The sequence below is a fragment of the Gopherus evgoodei genome, chromosome 1, assembly GCF_007399415.2.
Source record: "Gopherus evgoodei ecotype Sinaloan lineage chromosome 1, rGopEvg1_v1.p, whole genome shotgun sequence".
In the NCBI taxonomy this organism is placed as follows: domain Eukaryota; kingdom Metazoa; phylum Chordata; order Testudines; family Testudinidae; genus Gopherus; species Gopherus evgoodei.
The window spans coordinates 363,183,271-363,195,677 of NC_044322.1; the positions used below are offsets into that span (position 1 = coordinate 363,183,271).

At 47.5% G+C, this 12,407-nt stretch overlaps 1 protein-coding gene across 2 annotated transcripts in view; it reads right to left on the minus strand.

The window, feature by feature from the left end:
- Positions 1–367: 367 nt before the first annotated feature.
- The window catches only part of NRF1 (nuclear respiratory factor 1), a 131,491-nt gene continuing 119,451 nt past the window's right edge, over positions 368–12,407 (minus strand). For both annotated transcript variants that reach the window (XM_030581161.1, XM_030581115.1), the window contains one exon: positions 368–2,331. In XM_030581161.1, coding sequence (XP_030437021.1) covers positions 2,168–2,331 — 164 coding nt within the window. In that variant the 3' untranslated portion in view covers positions 368–2,167. The remainder of the gene's footprint in view (positions 2,332–12,407) is intronic.

A 12,407-nucleotide genomic window follows, 5' to 3' on the forward strand; every position in this document is an offset into this window, starting at 1 on the left:
CCATGAATGAAAAAGTGAGGCCGACTTGTCCAATTTCATTGTTCAAGCTGAGTGAAGTGCAAAAAGAGTAAACAAGTGGGTTTAAAAAACAAACTTTCATGTAATAATCTAAGGCCCGGATCATGCAGACTCTTATGCCCACACATAGCTTTACTCAGCTGAATAGTTTTATTGGAGTCCATGGGATTACGCATCTGAGTCAAGTCTGCAGGGAGAGGCCCTAAGATATTAACAACACAAATAAGTTAAAAAAAAAATAAAAATAAAAAAGTTCCTATGCATTAACCACCTGACAGTCTCCCTCTTAAAAACATCTTCTCTCCATTTACCAAAACTGGGCAAAGACCTGCAAATAAGAGCCTCCGGGTGCAGACACATTTGTAACAATTTATTGAATGAGGCAAGAATAGACAGAATGGGAAAACAACAGGTATTCCATGCTCTGCTACTTGACTGTTTTTTTCTTTTTCTGGGGAGAATTTCTGAGACTGTAAGAACGTTATTTCATTGCCAAAGAAACACCGACGGTAAAGCCACTGGACATCTTCACAACGACAATAAAAAATAATAGTTAAAAAAAATAAATCGGAAAAGCAGGGCTGTTTCTATGGAAAATGTTTCCCTCCCCTCCTTAAAGTACAGAAAAACATATACAAAGAACATTTGATATTTTCATATAAAACAAGTAAATACAAGAATCTGAAAACTTTCTTGAAGGCGGAGCAAGACATGGAGAATTTTGTTAAATGGCCACTTAAAATAAACAATAAACAAAAATTAAATACCATGCACAATTGCACACACCGAGGGAAGGCGCGGCGAAAAGAAGGGAGGAGCTTGCCTGGGGGAGGGGCAGTGTTTGTTGTTTTGGGGAAGCAAAGGTTTGGCCCATTGGAAAGTCAAGTAAAATCAGCCACTGAAAACACACCAGGCGTTTTTCTGTCTAGAGGTTTTCTCATGAAGTAGATTAAAAAAAACTCGCCACAGCAAAGCCGTGCTGGAGATGCGCATAGAGCAGAAACAGGTGCGGGACCCGTGGAACACAAACTGGGGCAGGGGGCTATGGGAGGAGGCAGTTTGACCCCCATGTTTACTGAACAAGGAAACAGCATGGGGACCGGCTATTCCAGGACGGGTCGAGGCTGCGATAGGGGATCGCCTATTTCGTACAGTGCTATCCCGGCTCTGCTAATACCAGTGGCAGACACAGCTCAGGTGAACTCCAAGTACCTCTCAGCAACGGGGCTGTTATAAAACAAGCCCTGGGGAGATGCAGGGGAAGGAAGGATTTGCCCTAGTCAGTAACTCCTCACTCTCTGAACCACCGTCCCCCGCCGCAGTGCCCCAGCCAAGGCCCCCCAAGAGATTCTCTGTTGCAGTCTAAATTTACAAACATGAAATAATAAAGAGAAGGGTCTAAAAGTCAGCTACATTTCAACAGCAGAGAAGATACGGGCAGGTCTTGAGGGTGGATTACAGGAGAGCAAAGCAGGGGCATGGGGTGGGGGGGCAACTCTCCATGGAATTTCTCAAGAGCTTCAACGGCAAAGTTTTCTTCTCTTACGGGAACCGCGGGGTGATCAATTGCTGTCCTCTGAGGAGCTTTATCTCTTCGAAAGGCTGCTGCTGCCCCTACACAGTGGCGCATGCGCCTTCCCCAAGGAGAGACTTTTTCCAAACTCTCTCTCTCGCGCTCTCTTTTGAAACCTAATTCTCAAAGTGACAGGGCAGAGGGGCCGACCCCGGGAGCCACTGCAGAACTCACTGCTGGCTTGGCGGGCAGCAGCGCTGTTGGAACTCTCTCCAGCCACGGGCACAGCCGCTTCCTATGGGGGGTGGCAATCTTCCCATCTTGCCCTGATTCTAACAGATATTTCATGCAGGGGTGGGAGGGAGGGGGGTTGCGTTTTGATTTAAATCTCCTCAGAATGAAAGTCCATTACAAATTGGCTTTCCACTCCCACAAGATCAGCGCAGCACTATAAAAACGGACTTAACACACATCCTCTGCTATTTTTTTTTCCTTTTAAAAAAAGGTTAACGAAACCTTTGCTTCCAAAGCTAGGAGACTCAATGCCACCTGATTGCATCTCTGAAGAGGCGTAAAAAAATTATTCACATAAGAGACGAGGAAAAACATCATCATGATCCTGCCATGGCAGCAGCGTCACTGTTCCAAGGTCACAACCTCCACTGCCTGACCATCCATGGTGACGGCATTGTCTGCTATCCTCGTAGTAACGGGAGCCATGGCGACCTGAACAGGACCATTCCCCTGGGCGAGGCTGGTTACCACCGTCTGGTACATGCTGACGGGGATCTGGACGAGCCCTGCGGAGACAAAAGTAGGCGATGCGATTTGCAGATCGTTCAGACATTTCAACCAGACAAATCAAAGGACTCAAGCATGTTTTGATACATCTTTTATCCCGCGTGTGTTGCTATTATTTACGTAGCTCCAAGAATCATATAGTTTAAGGCCAGAAGGGGCCAGATCATTTAGTGTGACCTCTTGACTATCACAGGCCACCAGCATCACCCAGCACCCACACATTAGATCCAAGTATTACAGCCCACAGGAGACTAAACTATCGTGTGCCACAGGCAAAGAGGAAGGACCGAGGTGCATCAGTGCCCAGGGCCCCTGCAATGTCAGATAAACCCTGATGATCCTAGCAAGCGACCCACACTCCATGCCACAGAGGAAGGTAAAGCCCACACATGGTCATTGCCAATCTAACCTGGGGGGAAAATTCCATCCTGACCGCCACATATGGCAATCAGTGAGATCCTGGATATATGAACAAGAACCAGCTGGCTAAGAATGCAAGCGGGAGAACGCTTGGTGCCATCTCACAGCATTGACCCTCCCTGTGCAGTGTCCAACTCCAGCCATCCTCACCCCTGGTGCTTCAGAGGAAGGAGACAAAAAAGATAAAACAAAAACCCCACCCAACCACAGAATACAAATGGGCGGGGGGGAGGGAGGGAGGGAAAGAGATCCCTTCCTTATCTCCACAGGTGACCAGATGAGCTTTAGGAACATAAAACACAAAGTGGAAGGGACTCCATGGGCTGCTGATCCCTGCCCCCACTCATCATAAGGAACCCTGTCATACAATCCCACTCCTACATTTGTCCAGCTCTCTCAAAACTAATTGTCCCCGCCCAGTTCCTACTGGGAGGCTGTTCTAAAACCTCATTACTCTGATGATTAGAAATCTTCTTCTAATTTCCTGTCTGAGTCTGTTCATGGCCAATTTATGCCCATTTTGTTTTGGTGCCTACCACTGTCCTTTAGCTTAACTAGCGCTTCACCCTCCCTGGTGTTTAATGAATTTGTAGAGAGCATTCAGATCCACCCTCAACCTTCGTTTTGCTAGGCTAAATAAGCCATGCTCTTCCAGTTTCTTAAGACAGGCCCTTCTTTCCCCTGATCATGTTAGTAGCTCTTCTCCTGGTTTCAGGTGGAATTCCTCTTTCTTGAATACGGGGTCCAGACCTGCATATAGTATTCCAGAGGCAGGACTCCAATGGGTCCATGGTGGGACATGCAGGGAGAAGGGTCCCTGTCCTGAAAGGCTGTAAGGGCCCACGGTGCTACAATGCAAGAGAAGCAGGTGACTGGCGTTGCAATGCCTTGAAGAACAGGCTGGTTCCAAGGAGCACGGGAGCTTTGTGCACACTGCCTGGGAGGCTGGTCCACACATGACCATGCAAAGGCATAAAGGCAGGAGTAAGTGATGGGGACCTAGGAACTGGACAGGAGCAGGGACTGGCCAGAGCAAGAGTGGTATTCGAGAAGTGGAAGCGGAGGGGAAGGCTAGTATAGGATTCAGGAAGGGAGGGGGAGATCCCTTTGGAGCAGCGGAAAAGTGACTTTGGCAGTAGCCAAACACCTTGTCATTGTTAAACCCAAAGCAATTTTAAAACAGTGCAATTTACTTCCCAGTTGAGGCTGTGTTAACGGCCTGCATTTCACTCAGCTGAGAAAATGAGACCGGGCTGGTCAGTTTCTCCCCTGAGCCTCTCACTTTAGTACAAGGATTCCAGGCTGCTTGTAAATTCTCCAGCCTTGCCCAGTCACAACAGCAAAGCTGTTTTCATTCATATTTTAAGGAACACGTTCACGGAATAAAAAAAAATTCTATCATCTGTGTTGTGTCCCAAGCTGCTTCATGGATCAGATTGGACAAGGTTCCTAGTACTGAATTTAGGCTTAACGTGAGTGAAGGCGAGAAGAGAGAGGAAGAGTCTGGATCAAAGCTGGGCAAGGTCACAGAAATCAGCCGGTAACTCAGTGTGTGGACACAGTTTGGTGCCTGTGGAGCATGAATTCAGCTCTCTTATCCATGTGCATTATGACACAGTCTTCAATTACATGATCAGATACTATTTTTTCCACGGGACTCCTGCCTCCTTCAGTGAATGGAGAGTTATTCAACATCCCTTTTTATCTGCCACATTCAGTGTGTTGCCTGAGGTTTTGTTTAAGGCCTCGTCGTTCAAACCCTGCTCTGAACACAAAATTACTCATCTACTCATGGGCGTTTCTATGGCGCTTTCACCATAATGGCTGAGTGCTTCTCACACATTAATGAGGTAAGTGTGGTAAGGTGGTATTTATCCCCATTTTACAGATTTGAAACTGAATGATTAAGGCCAAAATTATCAAAGGTCACCCCCATTCTGGGTCTCCAACTTTAGATGTCTAGGGCCTGATTTGTCAGAGTAATTAGCAATTTTATATCACTATCTTAAAAGCACAGCTCGCTCCAATCAACTTCAATCACAGCTGTGAGTACACAGCAGTTCTGTAAATCTGGCTCCAAGAGTCTCACACTGGGCACTCAGAAAATGAGGCACACACAGGTAGTGGCTGCTTTATGACAAGTTTGGTTTAAGTGATCTGCCCAGGAACTGTGCAGCAGAGCATGGAGAGAGTCCAATTCTCTAGGGCGACCGTCAACTGCCTTCACCATGAGACCATCCTTTCTCTTCCTGCAGTCCCCTGCTTCATTCACTACACACCTTCCAACTTCTGCAACGAGAAAGGCAGGAGTTTTGCAAACAACAGCCTGATTCACTATACAACCGTCATTCGTTCCCAGAGCACCAGTCAGCCTGCCCCTTTATCCCCAGAACTGCCACCAGCCTCTCCGAAATAAACCCCATTGCTTCCTACCAGCTTTTCTCTGACTCCTGCTCTCAGGATCATTTACACTGCTACGGTTTAAGGTCCAATTACGTGTCAGTAAAGCTTCAGGTTTCACTTCTGATGCTATCGGAATAATCCTGTGATGCGGTATGACAAATTCAGGTTAGTTTACTGCTCAGACAACAACAAAATGTATTAAGGCCCCAGAGGTTTCCGTGCAGTTTGGGCGATTAAGTGATGTACAATAATTGCAATAAAGGTGCAGCCTCTTGCCTTCCAGTAACACCGTGGTACGTGCACTTGGATGCAAGGCAGAGCCAGAGAAGGTTGTAGCAGCTTTGGCTGGACTCTGAAATCCTAGAAATTAGCAAAGGAAATGACTTCTTAGATCATCTAAGTCTATGCCCCTGGTTAGTGCAGAATTGCCCCTTACTCAGACCCAGTTCAAATCATTCTGGATAGCTGGATCTTTGATCCAGGTTTTCCAGACACAGGAGTCTACTGTCAAACCACTATCCTGTTTGGGCAATTTGACTCAGATTTCACTAGGCAAGGTCAGGACCTCTGTCCCCAGAGGACACTATTTAATGACAGGAGGCAGTAGTATGTGTTTCTGTGTCCTTGCATCACTTTTTGTGCAGATAGAAAAGTGTATGTCTTAATCATGCTGGCCAGGGGGGATCCCCAGGGTTTGAGAGGGCAGAGAGTTCAGTAATACTGAAGATCTCAACACATACTGCTAACAATTCAGACTCACAAATCCCCTAGGAAGGAGGTATTTATCTGCCCACTTTACAGACGGTAGAAAGATCCAGAGGGGTTAAGTACCTGCCCCAAGGTCACACAGCGAGTCAGTGGCAGGATCTGGAATAGAGAGAAGAGACCTGCTTCCCTGGGTCCTATTGTAACCACTGGTACCACCCCATATGACTGACACCTGCAGAGCTCCACACAGCAGACTGCAGAAGGCACCAGGGATTGTTATATATTTGCAAAGGGAGACTGTGGAGGCTTACATCTGAGCCGATATTCCTTCCACACACATAGCCCCCTAAAAAAAATAAAGTCTTAGATGGACGTGTCAAGAAAACCTTGCAGACTTCAATTTGTGGGGGAGCCAAGCAGCAACCTGGAAGCTTGGCCTTAGGCCAGCATGGAACCTGAGCACCCACCAGAGACAAAAGAAGCTGGCAGGTCTCCACTCCAGGCAGCTGGACTTACTGGTCTCCATTGTGCCAACTGGCCAAATGGGTCTCCTGGCCTACTTAGGAGTGATATTCCAAAGACTCCACACAATGCAAGGGACTGACTCTCTCGTATTGGCCAGGGAACACTCCAGGTTACAAAGCTTGATGCCGCTGCGATGTACAGAGGAGAGTGTTGGCGCACACTAGGATACAGATGTTGCCAGCCAGAGAAAGGGTCTTTACTGAGAGGGGAAGAGTGAATGGGATCAGTCTCTCTGGGAAGGATGGATTCCTGATATCAGGGGTGTAGTCAAGCCCAGCCCCACCTTCGACACAGCAAAGAATTATCCGTGAGAGAGAGGATCCTTTCTACATGGGATTAAACTAAATCGCCTCAGCGTCTGAGGTAGAAGCCTTTCTGACAGGAGTGGCAACAAACCGAGGAAGGAGACGGGTGAGGGCTGTAAAGTCTGCTGTGCATTAAAGCAGAGATGATCACCCTTGGGAGAGAGACCATTATACTGCAGATACACCGTAATGAGGTCTAGGATTGTCCCTGTGCTGCATCTGCTGAGACCTGGACCCTGATTAGCCCTAATCTAGCTGGTACATATTAATCTAAAGCATGGGTTTCGGATCCTTTCAACTGTATTTAAACAGGAAATCCCTTACACAAAACTCTTGAGGCTGTGCAAATACAAATACGGGCAAAAAGGGGACAATTCCTTGAAGGAGATATGGCTATTCCTGAGAGAACCAGAAGGCAGGTAGCATCATACAGCTTCTTGCCAAAGTGTGAGTGGGGTACAGCCCGGCCCCATGGCGCAATGCTGCACTTCAGCTGCGCACACAGTTCAGATCGGCTCCTGCCAGGTGAAGGCCTATAAACAAACATTATTAATAATGCACGAACCTGCACAGACAATAGAAGCAGGTTTTCAAAGCAAGTGCGGAGATGGAGCAGGGACATACATTCACTCCTCTTTGTGAAGGGATTTTCTATCTGAAACCAGACCTCGCCCACAACTCACTTGGAAGGGGTCGGAGGAGGGGTGTGACAGAGCAGAATGGCAGCCATAACAACATGGTCTCCAGCCATTCCGCTTCCCTCCTTCAAATCCTCATTCAAGACCCACTTCTGTCATGTTATCTATGTTATTTGCGCTGGGAGAGGGTTCGAAGACCCCGGTCTTGATCAGGACCCCATCTTGCTGGGGACTAAGCATAATGAGAGCGTGTTCCTGCCCCAATGAGCTTACAGTCTAAATGACAAGCAGATGCAATCTGTGGGACACAAATAAATGGGAAGAAGAGGAATGGTTATAAGATCCATGTACACAGGCCAGCTGCATGCACAGCTAGACGGTTTAGAGACAAACTTTTAGAAATAAATGATAAAATCTAAACCAATAAATCAAATCAGTATCAGCTGTCCCTGCTGGCCCTTCAGCTCGCCACTTGCATTTCCCTGTGCTATCACTGCGATAGTGGGTCTTGAAGGATAGTGCTTTATGGAGTAGTTCAGAGGGGACTTTTTAAAGGCAGGCTGGAAACAAGCCCAAAGGAGCCTGTGGGAGATGCAGGAAAAGGCCAGCATCACTGGCAGGGGAATGGGGTGCTGCGCCAGGACACTAGAGTAGATAAGTAGGAAGGAACAGAGCTGTGCAGGACCTTACGGGTAGGAACAAGGGCTTGAATTTGATGTAGTGAAGGAACGGGAGCTGGTTAGAGGGATACAAAGAGGGCAAGATACGGACAATGCCAGGCCAGGCAAGTCATCTTATCAACTCTATTTTGTATGGACTAAAGGAGAAGGAAGTTGCGATATTCAAAGATGAGGCTCAGGCTACAGGCCTGAGTGACAGGGAGGATGGTCGTGTTCTCAGCCATTACCTGCAGTGGGAAGGTGCTGGGTGGGCAGGGAGACAAGGAGGTCACCTTTGGCTATGTTGAGTTTAAGTTGGCAGTGAAATCAGCCCATTGCTAATGGCGAGACTGAAGGGCCGTTGGGAAGCGGCTGTATTTATTTTTACACAAGCTGACTGCTTTACCCCTTCCTCTGTTGCTGGTCTCCGATTATGAGCTCTCTGGGTGGGGCAAGGATGGAGTCTTTCTGTGTGTACGGACAGTGTCTAGCACTTTGTGGGCACTGCAGGAATACATAATCACCAAGACTACAGGCCATATCAGTACACTGGTACAATTCTCATCTCTTTCAGGGTGAGATATACTTGCTTATTCCCCAGAGGTCTCAGTAGGAAATGTTCCATCATGATCAGAGTAGAAGACAAGCTAGCACTAAAGACTCTATAGGGCTACACCCCTGTAAAGAGTGATCAGCTGTTGTGACCTGCACAGGATGTGCCATGTTTGTCTTTCTCCCAGAGGATAGAAGCGACTTTGTCTGTACAAAGTGCAAGCTGGCCTCCATATTGGAAGAGAAGGTTAAAGGACTAGAGACGCAAGCATCAACCCTTTGTTGCATCAGAGAAAATGAAGACTTTCTGGATAGAAATTAGCATTTGGTACTGCAGGCACAGCATGCAGAAGAATCCGAGAGGGCAGTACAGAACGGGGAAGGAAATTGGCAGCATGTGACCTCCAGAAGAAGAAAGAGGAGAACCCATGTACCCCCAATGCAGATAGAGGTAAGAAACCGTTTTCAGGCTCTCTGCATAGGTACAAAGGCAGAGAATGGTTTGCAAGAGTCATCTGAGGGAAGGGATCAGAAGGAGACCCCATCGACCAGAAGGCATGGGATGCATTGTCCTAAGGATAGGGGGTTCCATGAACACCACTCCCAAGAGGAGGAGACTGGTGGTGATGGATGGGGACTCCCTCCTAAGGGGGACAGAGTCATCCATCTGCTATCCAGACCAGGAAACTAGAGAAGCGTGCTGCTTACCTGGAGCTAGAATTCAGGATGTGACGGAGCGTCTGCCAAGACTGATCAAGCCCTCGGACCGCTACCCCTTCCTACTTCTCCATGTTGGCACCAATGATACTGCCAAGAATGACCTTGAGGGGGTCACTGCAGACTACATGGCTCTGGGAAGAAGGATAAAGGAGTTTGAGGCACAAGTCATGTTCTTGTCCATCCTCCCTGTTGAAGGAAGAGGCCCAGGTAGGGACCATCGAATAGTGGAGGTAAATGCGTGGTTACGCAGGTGGTGTCAGAGAGAGAACTTTGGATTCTTTGACCATGGGATGTTATTCCAGGAAGAAGGATTGCTAGGAAGAGATAGGATCCACTTAACGAAGAGAGAGAAGAGCATCTTCACAGGCAGGCTTGCTAACCTAGTGAGGAGGGCTTTAAACTAGGTTCACCGGGGGGTGGGGCGGTGATATAAGCCCAGAGGTAAGTGAGGAAGTGGGATACCGGTAGGAAACACAAGGAGGAGGGTGCAACAGGAGAGGCCTCCTGATTCATATTGAGAAAGTAGGGCAATCAGCTAGTTATCTTAGTTGCCTGTACACAAATGCAAGAAGCCTGGGAAACAAGCAGGAAGAATTGGAAGTCCTAGCACAGTCAAGGAACCATGATGTGATTGGAAAAACAGAGACTTGGTGAGGTAACTCACACGACTGGAGCACTGTCATGGATGGGTATAAACTGTTCAGGAAGGACAGACGGGGGAGAAAAGGTGAAGGAGTTGCACTGTATATAAGAAAGCAATATGACTGCTCAGAGCTCCAGGATGAAACTGAAGAAAAGCCTGTTGAGAGTCTTTGGGTTAAGTTTAGCGGCGAGAACAACAAAGGTGATGTCGTCATGGGCGTTTGCTATAGATCACCAGACCAGGAGGATGGGGCAGATGAGGCTTTCTTTGGACAACTAACAGCAGTTTCCAGATCACAGGTGCTGGTTCTCATGGGAGACTTCAATCCCCCTGACATCTGCTGGGAGAGCAATACACTGGTGCACAAACAATCCAGGAAGTTTTTGGAGAGTGTTGGGGACAACTTTCTGGTGCAAGTGTTGGAGGAACCAACTAGGGACCATGCTCCTATTGACCTGCTGCTCACAAACAGGGAAGAATTGGTACGGGAAGTAGCAGTGGGTGGCAACCTGGGCAGCAGTGACCATGAGATGGTTGAGTTCAGGATCCTAACAAAAGGAAGAAAGGAGAGCAGCAGAATATGGACTCAGGTCTTCAGAAAAGCAGACTGACTCCCTCAGGGAACTGATGGGCAGGATCCACTGAGAGGCTAATAGAGGGGGAAAGGAGTCCAGGAGAGCTGGCTGAATTTTAAAGAAGCCTTATTAAGGACATAGGAACAAAACCATCGCAATGTGCAGAAAGAATAATATATATAGCAAGCAACCAGCTTGGCTTAACAGAGAAATGTTCAGTGAGCTTAAACACAAAAAGGAAACTTACAAGAAGTGGAAACTTGGTCAGAACACTAGGGAGGAGTATAAAAATATTGCTTGAGCATGCCAGGGTGGAATTAGGAAGGCCAAAGCACAACTGGAGTTGCAGCTAACAAGGGATCTGAAAGGTAACAAGAAGGGTTTCCACAGGTATGTTAGCAACAAGGTGGTGGTCAGGGAAACTGTGAGACCCTTACTGAATGTGGGAGGCAACCTAGTGGCAGATGATGTGAAAAAAGCTAAAGTACTCAATGCTTTTTTTACATTGGTCTTCACAGACAAGGGCAGCTCCCAGACTGCTGCACTGGGCAGCACAGTATGGGGAGGAGGTGAGCAGCCCTCAGTGGCGAAAGAACAGGTTAAGGACTATTAGAAAAGTTGGATGTCCACAAGTCCATGGGGCCGGATACAATGCATCCAAGGGTGCTGAGGGAGTTGGCTGATGTGATTGCAGAGCCACTGGTCATTATCTTTGAAAATTCATCGGGCTCGCGGGAGGTCCCAGATGATTGGAAAAATGCAAATATAGTACTCATCTTTAAAAAAGGGAAGGAGGAGGATCCGGGGAACTACAAACCGGTCAGCCTCACCTCAATCCCTGGAAAAATCATGAAGCAGGTCTTCAAGGAATCCATTTTGAAGCACTTGGAGGAGAGGAAGGTGATCAGGAACAGTCAACACGGATTCACCAAGGGCAAGTCATGCCTGACCAACCTGATTGCCTTCTATGATGGGATAACTGGCTCTGTGGATATGGGGAAAGCGGTGGACACAATATATCTTGACTTTAGCAAAGCTTTTGATACAGTCTCCTACAGTATTCTTGCCAGCAAGTTAAAGTAGTATGGATTGGATGAATGGATTATAAGGTGGATAGAAAGCTGGCTAGATCGTTGGGCTCAACGGTTGGATGTTTAGATGGCAGCTGGTATCAAGTGGAGTGCCCAGGGCTCGGTCCTTGGGCTGGTTGTGTTCAGCATCTTCATTAATGATCAGGATGATGGAATGGATTGCACCTGCAGCAAGTTTGCAGATGACACTAAGATGGGGGAGAGGTAGATACGCTGGAGGGTAGGGATAGAGTCCAGAGTGACTTAGACAAATTGGAGGATTGGACCAAAAGAAATCTGATGAGGTTCAACAAGGACAAGTGCAGAGTCCTGCACTTAGGACAGAAGAATCCCATGCTCTGCTATAGGCTGGGGACCAACTGGCTAAGCCGCAGTTCTGCAGAAAAGGACCTGGGGATTACTGTGGACGAGAAGCTGGATATGGGTCAACAGTGTGCCGTTGTTGCTGTCAAGGTTTCTTTTCCCAGTTTGAACTTTAGAGTACAAAAAGTGGGGACCTGCATGAACACTTCTAAGCATAATTACTAGTTTAGATCTGGTAACCTGCCATCAGCCAGAATTTAGTGTCTGACACACTTTCTGTTCCCCCAAAACCTTCCCTGGGGAACATAGATCCAAACCCCTTGGATCTTAAAACAAGGAGAAATTAACCATCCCCTCATCTTTCCCCCCAGACTTTCCCCTCCCTGGGTTGCCTTGAGAGGCTTCACACAGATCCAAACTCCTTGGATCTTAAAAGAAGGAGGAATTAACCATCCCCCCCCACTTTCCCCCCACCAATCCCTGGTGAGTTCAGACCCAGTCCCTTGGATCTTAAAACAATGAAAAATCAATCA